The 13,875-nt window shown below is 36.8% G+C and overlaps 1 protein-coding gene across 5 annotated transcripts in view; it reads left to right on the top strand.

Annotated features, from left to right (window-relative positions):
* The window catches only part of ATF7IP (activating transcription factor 7 interacting protein), an 86,847-nt gene extending 73,502 nt beyond the window's left edge, over positions 1-13,345 (top strand). For all 5 annotated transcript variants that reach the window (XM_034403534.2, XM_034403535.2, XM_034403538.3 and 2 more), the window contains exons 13-15: positions 10,695-10,880; positions 11,492-11,604; positions 12,234-13,345. In XM_034403534.2, coding sequence (XP_034259425.2) covers positions 10,695-10,880; positions 11,492-11,604; positions 12,234-12,650 — 716 coding nt within the window. In that variant the 3' untranslated portion in view covers positions 12,651-13,345. The remainder of the gene's footprint in view (positions 1-10,694; positions 10,881-11,491; positions 11,605-12,233) is intronic.
* The last annotated feature ends 530 nt before the right edge of the window (positions 13,346-13,875 follow it).

Here is a 13,875-nt window from a genome sequence, read left to right as displayed (position 1 = left end):
ATTATTGTTTAAGCTTCTGTGCTGTCTTTAAATGTTTTAAGTTTCTATGATCCATCTGGGCTTCAATCTGATGCCGAGTTCCTTTGAGGTGATGTCTCCATACTTCAAAGGCTAGCTTCATTGTCAGAAGCTCTTTATCCCAGACGGTGTAGTGCTTCTCTACTAAGCTTAATTTATGGGAATAACAGACACAAGGAAATAAAGTTCTATATGGTGCAGCAGCTTGCAGCAATACTGCCCCCACTACAACATCTGATGCGTCAGTCTCAACAACTAAAGACTACATGGAGTCAGGGTGTCTGAGGATAGGTTCTGACACAAATGCAACCTTGAGGTTGTCAAAACATGTTCTGTTCAACCTTACCTCACATAAACTTGGTCCTTTTTGGGGGGGATTGGATAGGGGCAAAGTGAGTGTTGCAAATTGAGGAATGAAGGCTCGGTAGTAATTGGCAAAGTCCCCCACTTGACACGGGGGTTGCCAGGCATGTAGAGTCTTGATTTCCTTAGGAACCATGTCAACACCCTCAGGAGAGATCTGGTGACATAGAAAGTTAATCATGGTTAGTGCAAATTGGCATTTCTCATGCTTTGTGAAAAGCTGGTGTTCCCAGACACACTGTAGCACAATGTGCACATGGTCCCAATGCTCCTTCCACAGTGGGGAGTAGATAAAAATATTGTCAAGGTATATAACTACAAATTGGTCCAGTAGGTCTGGAACACATCATGCATAAAGTACATGAAGACCCTAGGGGCATTGGTGAGTCTGAATAATCGTGTACTGAAAATGGCCATAAGGCTGTTTTCCATTCATCTTCATTGCAGATTTGCAGTAAATTGTAAACTCCTCTCAGGTCCAATTTCATAAAGATCTTGACCTGACACAACTTCTCCAGTAACTCAGAAATCGGGGGCAAGAGATAATGGTTTTGGATCATGGTGTCATTAAGCCCCCAATAATCTCAGCAGAGTCTCAATTCCCCGGATTTCTTTTTCACAAATAGTACCAATGTGGCTAATGGCAGCATCGAGGGTCTATCCCTCCCCACCAATTCTTAGGAATCAAATCTTGAAGAGCAGCCAACTACAGGCTGGACAGGAAGTAAACAGTCCCCACCTGCAATTTAGCATTAGGAACGAGCTCAGTGTGACAATCATACAGGCATGGGGGGCAGCTGATCGGCTTCATATTCTCCAACACATCCATGTAATCCACATTTTCCAGCAGGAGGTCCATGGGCTTGGCACCTTGTTTTTCCATAGTGAAAACATTCAGTCTATGCCTAGTGCATTTGGGGTTTATAAAATCAATCACCACAGATTATGACATGATGTGTGTAGATCATGCGGCTGCCGCCATTCCAGTCTCAATACCAACGGAAAATAGAGCTTGGTAACCACATAAAACTCTACCTGTTCCATATGGTTACTAACTGTATATGAAGAAGAGCTCTTGCCATGGCCACTGGTCCCAAATGGAGCAGCTATGATTGATTGTCTCTACCAGCAAAGGCAGTGCCATTTAATGTTGGTGAATGTCCCATTTGGCCGCAAAGGCTGTATCCATAAAGTTTGCAGTTGACAGGAAATCAGACATCACAAGTTGCCTGGATGGTGTGGTTTAGGATTATTGAGACGCGAACTTGACCTATTGAGCCCTCTAGGCTGGGCTTCTTGGTGTTTCCCACTGGCAGCTTCTTCATCTTGGCAGGACACTTGGCAGCCATATGACCTCGTCCTCTACAATAAAGACACAAAGGCCTTCCTGTTGTGGCTCCGTCCTCCGAGCCTATCTTATCGGAGGAAGAAGGCTCCGAACATGAAGGAGAGGAGACAGCCAGGTCTCCCTCTCCAGGACCCTCCTCTCTGGAAATGCCTCAGGTGTTTCCGAAGGAGAAGAGATTGGCCAGGAGCCAGGTGTTTCCGAGCCGTCGGATAGTGACGAAGAAACATTGTGGTTGGACCCACGCCAGCGTCGGAGAGACAAGTGTGACCAGCAGAAAAGGAGGCGTGCCAGAGATTAAGCTGAGTCACTGGACCACACCCCACAGGCTATAAAAGGGAGTGTGGTGGCCATTCGGACTCTGTGACGGACAAAGCTAATCTCTGGCGAGGCACTTGCACCTTCGGACACAACACCTATTTGCCATGGATTTAATTACAAACTGGACTATTCAAACTCTGTATTTTTGTCTGTGTTATCGGAGTAAAAGCTCTTGGCAGGCAGCCATGGAGTTGCTGCCAAGTTCCTTATCACTGACATTGTGTGTTTGAAGAGTTTATTTAACCCTCGGCTGGCTGGTTGGGTGTGTGCGTGGTACGGGGACAGAACACTTCCCATCACCGACACTCCTTTTCCACCTGTGACAAACTTGAGTGGCCTGAGCTTTTTGACGTAATGCTGGGCCTGGGGATTGTCATGCGTCTTCTAGCCCTATGCATCTGCTGACAATGCAAAAGCACAGGTGCATGAGTCCCTGAAGGGTTGAAGGGCATTTGGTGCAGGCCTGTTCATCTAGCAGTTCCAAATGTGACCCTCTTTATTCCATTTCAGGTCCTAGCCTGACAAGTCAAAAGTCACTTATATAGTCCACAACTTGCCTTTGCCCATGTTTCAACTCTCGCAAATGATAATTGATGGTTTGAGCCTTCACCAAGACCTCATACAATACTGTGGGGGGAAAATAGGCTGTTTGGCAAAGATGCTGTAAATTAAGAGTGCTTTCAGAAATAGAAGTGTTAAAAGTTTATTTTTATCAATTAACAAAATGGAAAGTAAAGTAAATTAAAGATTTTTTTAAACATTCCCAAAAATAGTGTCTTATTCCCCAAAATCATAAACCTCTGTTTTCAATCCATTTTCCCAGAAAACTCTAGGCCAATTTGTTTTCCAATTAGATGTAGTAAATCCATTCCCCAGTCACCATCTATCTAGTTACGAAAGTTCAATTCATCGCTCATCGATTCTGTTGACTCCAAATCTATAAAATCCCTATCCCCCTTTAGCCTTCTTCAGCAAACCTGCAGTTTCTAAACAAAGTTCCTTCTTTAAATCTACCAACAGCAATTTACATTCCAGTAAATGCAATTTAAGTTTGGGTTGGCTGCAGTTGCTTCTGTCTGATTTAAGGTTGATTTAAAACCTTTGTTATTTATGAAACATTTATTGAAACAGTTATTTATGAAACAATTTCAATTTGAACTTGTAGTTTAAAAAACATCGTTTTTTCAAAAACTTTCCAGGTGCCTTTATCTTTAAGTTGTTAAACTACATTTTTAATATAGTCCTGTAACATGGCATTCACAACCAGACAAAACCGTTCCTTTCAAGGACAAGAGAATTTAAATGTACTGTAACAAAGTAGCCACAGAGAAATTTGAAATAATATTTCTCACAATAAAGTATGATGGGGGGAATTCCATGAAGCATTCAAAAATTATGATCAGAGCTTTTTAAAAGTTAGAAAATATGAAATCCTTCTAGTGAAAATCTTATGAAAATAAAAATCCAAACAGGTCACTTACACTACCCAAGAAATCTCTGTTGATTTCCATATGGAGAAAGTGGAAGTAATTCAAAACAGCAGAGTGTAACAGTGAAAAAACATGGAAGAATTCACATTAAAATACAAGCAAGGGGTTAAGGTAAGTCAGCCTTCAACCAGTCAATTAACTTTTAAAAGGAAAATCAAGATAAAAAAAATTCAAATCACACAATTAAAACCCAGGTGTGCTTAAATAAACCAAACAGCTGAACGGAAAGATGAAGACAATGACTATCTGACTGCTTCTACTAGGAAATGCAATCCTCAAGATTCCTCTTCCTATTTTTGCTCCTCATTTTTCTCAAGCTCTCTTCATATTTCAACATCATTTGTTGTGTACTCGCCACTTTTTCATCTGTCTTGAGTAGTTGTTCCATCCTCTGAATTGTTTGAAAAATCATCTGTAGTGTTACATCTTTCTTCTCTTTCTTTCTCCTTCTCCTGCTGAAGCATCATCTGAATTGATTGCTGTCCTCCAGATGGCGATGAGGCAGGTGTAGTTGAAGCACATACAACTGTCACTACTTTTCTACTCATTCTATCCAAAAGTCACCAACGGCCAACAAGAAAGAAAAAGCCCAAAAAAGTAAAAAATGTAGGGGGGGGAGGGAAAAAGAGAAAATAAACAATTCTTTTTTAAAAAATATTTTTTATTATTTTTACAAACATAAACATAAAATATATCTTTCAAGAACGAAGTCTCAATCCGGTCATGGATAGGTACAATCGCTTACATTTCTTTAACAAGCTCCATTTACAATTTCCCATTACATCTTTTAAAATTGAAAATCAGAACATAAAATTTTTTAACATAAATTCTAGCATCTTAATCTAAACCATTCTATTATATCACCATAAATTTAATTTCCAGATAAACTTAACTCATTTTTATAGCCATTTATAAATCCAAATTATATCTGGTTCTTTTTAAAGCTCCCTTCAATACGTCTTTTAACATCAATATCAAAACATTAATCTTAAAAAATATTCTAACCTCTTAATCTAATTATTTACTTTACAATTTTATCACCACAAATCTTATTTTCAAATTAAATACAACTCTATTTTTATTTCAATTTATAGGACAAAATTCTATCCATATTTCTTAATCTCTAGGCCCATTTCATCAAATCTTTCAATCTTAAACTTTATCAATTTACCTTTAATTTTCTCACGCTTATCATCTATTACACATTTCATTTTACACAGATTTATCTCAAAATCCATATCCTCCTCCATATCTCCTATTATTATTTGGCTGATTTCCAGCATATTTTATTTTGGCTGATTTTCAGCCTAATCTCCTCCATACCTCCACCTATTGTTTGGCTGATTTCCAGCATATTTTATTTTGGCTGATTTCCAGCATAATCTCCTCCAAGCCTCCAACTATTGTTTGGCTGATTTCCAGCATATTTTATTTTGGCTGATTTCCAGCATATTCTCCTCCAGAACTCCCAACTCTTGTTTCGCTGGTACCCAGCATCTCTTATTTTAACTTTTTCCTTCCAGTGTATTTATCTATTATTTAGCTATTTCCCAGTATACACTTCCAGATTAATTCTCAACATATTTCATAATATTAATCATTTCCATCATACATTGAGTTCAATCACAATTCGTTACTTAAGTCTGTGTGTCTTATGTTTTCATCCAGTAATACATTAATCAGTCATATTTACCATTCTCATTTGTTTACAAATTAGAATTAAAACATGTTACATCAAACAACAAATTTTCTTAGATTTATCTCATATTAGTATATACTCTTACGTTTTTATAAAAATATCATTTTTAACCAATACATCAATCCTCTATTTTAGTTACCTTCTTTTATTTTCCATCTTACTTCATGAGCCATCCTATTTTTATCTAAAAATCATTTATACATTTATCTTTTAAGCATTACATTTTAATTTTATCTGCTTTATTTCTTCATTCCCCTATCTGTCCACAAATGTTCCACTTCAAAATCCATATTTCCATATTAGAAACTCTATCACTTTAATTCTTTTGTAACATCTGCTCCGTGTAAAATCCATCAGCTTCCTTTCTTTTGTTCCTGTGCCACATCTTTTATTGCTAAGCCAGTTAGTTTTGATTTTAATAAATCCAGTGTATTTCTTCTTTTTTTGTAAAATCATCCAAAGACAGAATAGGAATCTCCAAAATCCAAAAGTTTATAGTTAATTTCAAAGTAATCCAAGGTAGATAGCAATTCAAAGTATTTCTTTTCCAAACAAAAGGAGGATCTCTACAATCCACATTCTGCTTAGTCACAGCAATCTCCATTTTATAGCTATTATGTAACCATCTGTTTGTCTCTCTTCTTTAACTTTCCAAAGGTGTTAAATCCCAAAATAATGCTTCTCAAATTCATTCCAATTAAAAAAAACAAAAACCCAATTTTCTTTTTTGTTAAAAGCCAATTCTTCCAACTCAGTTTATACTAAAGCAAAATCTTTAATGGGACTTCCAATTGTTGCTTTACCAAAACCTCAAGCCCCCAAGATCTACAGCCGCTATTCAAAATTTGGGGTCCTATTTGTAAAAACCCATGCTGTTACATTGTTTCTTGCCTGGGTTGGTGTCACTCACCCAGCTTCGAAGCACATCGTCTTTTCTTCTTCCCTCCTACATGAATCTTTTCCCGGTTATCCGAGGCTTTGTGGCAGCCGCCATGGCTGCCTCCCCCCACCGCCGACTCACAGGATTCCCTCTGGCCTCCAAGGAACTTGCCTGTTCCTCTCGGCCGCCTGAGGCGCTCCTCTTCTTCCCCCGTCCCTGCAGGACGGGTTCAGTCCGAAGACCCATTGATTGGTTGTTTGTCAGTCGGGGTTTTCGCGGGGCTCGTCAGAGCCCGCTATTTCCCCGACTGTAACACGGCGCCAAACCGGAAGACAAAAATAAACAATTCTTCAGGTTCTTCAAAACCCTAATCCACTTTTGGGGGGGGGGGGGGAAAAAAAATTAATTAATCCCACTGGTAATCAAGATACACTGAAGAAAAGTCGAATTAAAAAAGGAAAAATGAAATAAAAATAAAAAAGAAGACGACCAAGTAGTCAACTAGAGAGGAAAAAAAATCCAAAAATCAATCTTCAGGCTCTTGTACACCTTAATCCAACTCGGTTATATAAAAACAAAGAAAGGAAAGTCCATCAAAGATATTTAAACTGGGGGAGCATACAGAGAGTTATCATTTAACAGGAACAATAAGAAAAGCAAAATAATAAAAAATAAAAGAGAATTTCAATTTCTTCTGCAATGCTTCTGCCTGAGCATTAACAAATGTCTCTCATTTGCCTCAGACTCCTAGTTCTGATAGTTCTCCGAAGAGCACCTGAATAAACAAAGGAGATAGTTCCAACTCTTTCAGATGTCCTTCCAATAATCTTATCAGCAAAAAAGGTTCAGAGTCCTTGGATTATAGCAACAATGTAATACAATTGTTTCAACTTGTTGCTTTAATAGCAGAAAAAATAACAAAGTTTCCAATCCAGTAGATGGCAGTATTACATGCTCTCCTATCTCCCCCACTAAAATTCTTGGTCAGTGAAAAGGAAGTTGAAAAATTAAAACAATCTTCAGAAAAGAAAAAAGAAAAATTAACTCCAAAAAGAAAAATATTTCAAGTATAAGGCACAAAGGCTTACAGATGTTAAACTCTCAGTTCTATCAATCCTTTTCCATCCAGTCCCAGTCAAAAGCAAAACAGAAATTTAAAACTCTATCGATGTAAATAGATTAAAATAGAAAATGACTCCTGCTTAATTTCGCCGCTTGATTTCTTTTAAGTCCAATTTAATTCCCACTTCAATCTCAGGGTGTTCTTTGCATCAGTTTAAATTAAAAGTCTCCAACCGCATCGACTCACTGTCCTTCTATTCTTCTTCCGGAGCTGTCCCAACTTCAGCAGCTACTATGGCTGCCACCCCGCTGCTAGAAAAAGGGCTTCTCCTGGATCAACCAGGGACTTTGCGGTGTCCCTGGGATTGTCAGGATGTGCCCTCCACTATCACAGTCAAAACAAGACTGTGAGATCTGAAAAGGACCGTCCAGCAGCGGGGCTTTCGGCAGCGATCCTGGAGCCCAGGAATCCTCCGTCTGTTCCGTCGTGACGTCAGCTCCTCCTCATTCCTAGCTATTCCCATTCAGATCTAGAGAACTAGCTGCCAAAAAAACCTACTTTGTTGGCAAAATCAGCTGTTTGTCAGCAGGAGAAATGACCCCCACCGCCACTGTTCAAAGCAGGACCTCTTTCTTTTGCATCTTTTAAAAGCTTGTATTTAATTCTTGTTTTGCCAGATAAATTTGAAAATAACCTATCATTATTCAAAAGAGAGGTCTTTGATCAGAATCACTATAATCTGAAACAGAAATAACATTCGGAGTAAAACATTTCCTTTAATAACAGATTCTTCTCATTAGTGGCGAATCTAGTTTGTCCCATCTGTGCAAATCCACTTTATCTCATTCTATACTTTTACAGAGTTATTTTTATACCACATAGAATTTTTTATTAGAAAGAGTCAGGTACTTTACCACTTTCACAATCTTAAACCTAGTTTTGTTTTCCAGTTTGATCTTGTTTTCTGCTTTGATGATCTTCATTCATATTCTTTACCAACATTTGCACTTTTTGTTTATTTATTTTCATCTCCGCCAATTCTCCAAATATTTTAAGCCTCCTCATAACAATTCAATATCCTCCAATGGATTTTATAAAATCAGAACCCAGTCTTCAGCAAAAGCATGTTATTTATGCGCCTTTATTTACAGTTCTTTTACTCTGTTATCTTGTCTAATGTGTCTTTAATAGTTCCAACATGAAAATAAAGAGGGATAAAAGACACCCTTGTCTTGTGTTTTTCTGAATCTCATATGGTTTCATAAATTCTCCGTTGACTATAATCTAGGCCTTCTGTCGTGTATAGATTTTAGTCCTTGTATAAAACTCATCTGAAGTCCCTCTCCCAATTCGGATTATCAAAAGCTTTGTTTACATCTAAAAAAATTAATACAGTCTGTTTGTCATTGCATTGTTGTAAATATTTAATTATATCCAAGATGATTCTTACATTATCCTTTAGTTGTCCTTCAGGTAAAAGAAAAAAGGTTTAGATTCATTCCTTCATCAATAATAATTGATCTTAAAAAATCTTATAAAATCCATTCGGTAAGCACTCTGGTCCTGGTGCTTTACCTATTTTAGTTTTTTTTAATTGCTTCTGTAATATCAAAGGTCATTATTGTACTGTTCATAATTTTCCCTTGCTCTTCTGATAATTTGGGTAAATTTTGATTTTGTACATAATCATCCATTTGCTCTAATGAAAACTTATTTCTTATACAAATTAGAATAAATATCCCAAAAAGACTTTTTTGAACTAATAAAATGTTTTCTGACTAATTAACTTCATTCCAAAATCACACGTGTATTTTATGTTTGTTAAAACCTGATAGGGTATTTCAGTTCCTTATTCAGGAGATTATTTGTGTTACCAATATTCTTTAAATTTATAAAAATTGAATGACAGTATTGCTTCAAATATAGCGTATCCTAAACATCTTGAGTATTGAGGTGCCACCGAAACTTGAAAGAGCATCTGGACCATACCTGTTTCAATTGAATAGATTGCTAAGCAGACTTTTAGTTAAATTATACTCAATACGTGACCTCTTAAAATCCTTAAAAATACTTATTGGTAACCATTTGGTTTAAGATATTACTCATTTAGTCCAAAACATAAATGAAAACAATTCATATTCAGATATGAATTATTCTGCAATATAGTTTTTTTCATGTGAATCTAGTTAAAATTCAATGCCTTAGTATTCATAAAATCCTCCACAAGTTAAACTTGGTCTTTGGACTCTCTATACAATACCACGAGTGTTGCCAAAGCCATCCTGGTTCACAGCTTTTCTGCAGATATGTAGGGAAGTGGTGTTGCAACTCCCTCACTGAAAAGATTTGCTGTCCCAGGAAATTAAGACAATATCCATGTCAAAGAACATTTAAAAACTATTGTAGTAGTACTTCCTCCCTGCAAGAAAATCCTTTGCAGAGATTGTGTCTTATTTCTTTATCTTCACCTGCTCAATATTAGGATTCCTACCTAATCTACATTGTACTTAGATTGTTTTTCTCCCTAGCATCCCTTCTCTTCTCTTCTTTCCTTTCCCCTTGTATTAAAATACATATGACAACTATCTTAGTGAACCTTAGCTTTTTTGATAGATACTCCATCATTTTGCACCCTTTGATGCCTGGACAAGACATGAAAGTTCCCATAGTCTACTACATTCTCTGTATAAACAAGTTACACAGCATTACAAATTGAAAACACACATAAGTAGATGTTTCCTTCAAGAAAAACATACTGTCTTCGGTTCTCTCCTAAAGAGCACCACTCACCAACTTAAAATAAGCTTTGTACTTGGTACATAGTTACAATGATTTTATTCATAGAAATTACGATGAAAATGAACAAATAGCTTGTCTCTTAAGTGGTTCATTGAATGATCAGTTGTACATTTACACAATTCATGTACTTTCTGCCATGCTGCACTTGTTTCTGATAAACGAAGGGAAAGTAGAAGATATTATCTCTAGCCATATATGAAAAGGTAGATTTTCCATCAAAACCTAGAAATAACAGCTGGAATCAGAAGACTGCAACAAAAACTATGTTTGCATGTAGAGTTGACAATTCAGTTGTTGATTTTTTCCCCATTGTAATATATTGGTTTATTTCTTATGCTATAGTGTTTTCCTTAAAAAGACAACAAAATAACATTGGAGTTATGACTATTAAAAACTTGTGAATCACCAGCATTTTTTACAATTACATTGACTGCAGATTGCTGTAGAAATAACCACACCAAAAAGTCCTACATGATTAACTAAAATGTCAACATGATTGGGCTATTAAACTTGTTTGACTCCATATGTTTTGTATGTTATTGTTATGATTGATCACATAGTCAGCCAGATGGTTAGATCTAGGGTAGACACATGTTGCTTGATGGGACTAAAGATCTTATTTACACAACAATGTGAAGTCACAGCTGCCATTTCTTTAACTGGTGTTGGTCTTCATAAGCATAAGTTTTTTTACTATTATTTTACCTATCTCTTAGCCCAGACAACTGTGAATGTAACACATCGCCCAGTGACTCAGGCTACAGCTAGACTCCCAGTACCAAGAGCTCCTGCTAACCATCAAGTAGTCTATACTACTCTTCCTGCACCATCAGGACAGAATCCTGTGCGAACCACTGTTATGCAGAATTCTGGTTTAAGGCAAATCAACCCACAAAGTTCAGGTAAGAAACCTTTTCAAAAATACATTTGTAAGCTGTGAACTGAAACATAATTATCAGTTGCTAATAAAAACACAAGTCATAAAAATATGTTCAAAATATAAATTTAAATTTTTAAGGCAGTAATTTTTTAAACTTTTAATTTGATTTCTGATGCAATAGTTGATGTATGGTTAAATTTGATTTCATAAATGTTTGACATGAAAAATAGTTCAACGAAAAATATTTAATTTTTTTATAATGTAGATGTTCAATATATTTTTGTGTTAGCATTTCACTTTGCAGCTTCATTCTTTAGATGGTGACATGAGTGACATATAAATTAAATAAATAAATAAATAAAAATAAACTCAACTTGATTTTTCATTAGATTTTTCTGTTGTCCTGTCTGATTTCTTTAAAAATAATTAGTGGATTCCTAGATTGTATAACCACCACAACCAGTAGTGCCAGGATTGCAGTAATTAAACAAAGCAGTTACATGGTGTCTCAATGACCAAATTCTAATTGTAGGGATAAATAAAGGACTACCTGTATGTTATTAAAATAGCATGGTTTATAATAGCTTTCCAAAAAGTAAGGCATAAATACATTGATACTAATATCTTTTATAGGTGTAACCGTGCGAGTGCCTCAAACAACAGCTTATGTTGTAAACAGTGGGTTAACTTTAGGATCTGGTGGACCTCAACTCACAGTACATCATCGGCCTCCTCCAGTACATTCAGTAAGAACATTTATCTATTAAAATGAATATTTAGAAAAGATGATACAACCATGAAGATCAAATGTATTTATGCAGGGATCATTAATATTTTAAAACTAATTGGGGACAATACTGTGAAAAACTTCAATAGATGGAGAAAAAAATAGTAAGTTGATGATATCAATGAGCTGGACAGGGTTAGAGCTCATTGGGGTTTGTGGGGGAAATTTAAGGGCATGCGCACATGCAAAGAGAAAAAATTGGTTATTTCTGAGATCATAAGAAAAAGATCTGGAGGCTACGTATGGACCACAAATTATTCATTCTGTAGACGTTTCTGACCAATGTAGGAACACATTACTATTTTGCTTCCAGCACAATTCAAAATGCTGATTTTAATCTTTAAAGCCTTGAATTGCATAGACTAGAATACCCTGCTTTTGCAATAATCTGTTTGGTTCTATAAGAACTCTTCAAGTTCTCGTTCCTTCTGAAGCCAGTGTTTTTGGTGACTGCTCCCCTTTTCTGGAATTCCTTACCACTTGTCAAGTGCATGCATTTTTAACTGTTGAGCGATCAATTCATATAGGCTCTGAACTGATGAAGCAACTTCTTTGCCACCTTCACAATACCATTTCTTTTTCCCTTAGGAGCCATTGCGGCCTGTGCATCCAGCCCCTCTGCCAGAGGCCCAGCAGCCCTCCCGACTGCCTCCTGAAGCTGCCAACCATTCTTTGCCTCAGAAGCCACACCTGAAGCTAGCCCGAGTGCAAAGTCAAAATGGCATTGTGCTTTCTTGGAGTGTTTTGGAAGTGGACCGGAGCTGTGCTAGTGTGGATAGCTATCACCTATATGCATACCATGAGGACCCAAGTGCCACTGTACCCTCTCAGTGGAAAAAAATTGGGGAAGTAAAAGCCCTTCCTCTGCCTATGGCATGCACACTTACTCAGTTTGTGTCTGGCAGCAAATATTACTTTGCTGTGCGTGCTAAAGACATCTATGGACGTTTTGGACCCTTCTGTGACCCCCAGTCAACAGATGTGATTGCTTCCCAAAGCAGTTAAACTTAAGACATTGAAAGCTTCCATTCTTGCCCCATGGCTGTGGCTTGACCTAGTTTTGAGTTTGTTCTCATGCATGAAACTCATTGTAAAATCTTCTCTGCAGAATTATTTTGGAGAGCTCTTTCATACACTACAAAACTTACAACCAAAACTGAAATAAATTCATAACCTCCAGCAAGTCAGCTTGTATTTCTGATGAAATAGTTTCCTCCCCTTTGCTTACAAGTCACTGTACCTAGTAAATAGTGAGTTAGAAAGTTTTGGGAATTTGGCTGACATGTTTCATGTGGCGTCAAATCTAATGTCAAACATTGGCACAAGCGCAGAGTATAACAGCCAGGTTAGGTGGGAAGCCTGGATTCAGGGTTGTGCTTAGTCCTAGAAGAGTGGCCCATTGTACTTTACAAGACATCTAACCTACTTCCTAAAGGGCAAAAACTTACCCACAATCAGTTTTTGAGTTCTTATACATGGGTCTGCTTATTGAAATGAAAAAGTTCCAGGCAGGCTTGCACTCGATTTGTCACCAGAATGTGAGAGTATTTTGAAGCCCACCATTAAAGCCAGGTTTCTAGAAAACTTCATTTGCATTTTCAATAGCTTCCTGATTCTCTTTTTATGATCCTCTTTTTTAAAAAAAATAATTTAATTTGTGCCTTAAACAATAATTTCAAAATAAATGCAGTCACACTTTCTGTGTTCCTCTTTCTTTGCCATCCTTTCAATATTCAGCTCTTTTGGCAACCCTAGAATGTCATAATTTCTCATTGCAGATTCACTTGACAAGTAATACCCAGGTTTTCCAATAATTCATGCTAATGTTTACATTACTTATTTAATTTAATCTGTGAAGATTTATCACTCTCACACCGTTTAGCTGTATCATGCTGTTCTTAAGATGGTAGGTAGCCAAAAATAAACCTCATTTTCTTAACAAACAGACACAAATATCTAGAATTCTGTGTAACAACTTCATGAAAATTCTATACTTACTGAGTCCAAACAACAGAATAGATCCTCTACTTTTTCCAATTCAGCAAAGCTCATGGCTACTGAAAATAAATAAGCTACACCTGGCATGGAAATAACTACCATACTATATTCTAGAGAAAAATAGGACGTACATTATCTTCTTGGTTGATAATGCCTATTAAATAGTGAGTGGTAACTCTTCACTGCATTGCTTGGCACTTCTATTACTTCCTGTTCTGAAATTGATAGAGTT

Source organism: Pantherophis guttatus, chromosome 7 (assembly GCF_059756535.1).
Source record: "Pantherophis guttatus breed Tessera chromosome 7, ASM5975653v1, whole genome shotgun sequence".
In the NCBI taxonomy this organism is placed as follows: domain Eukaryota; kingdom Metazoa; phylum Chordata; class Lepidosauria; order Squamata; family Colubridae; genus Pantherophis; species Pantherophis guttatus.
The sequence above is the reverse complement of the archived record's forward strand: the minus strand, read 5'-3'. Positions and strand labels throughout refer to the sequence as shown.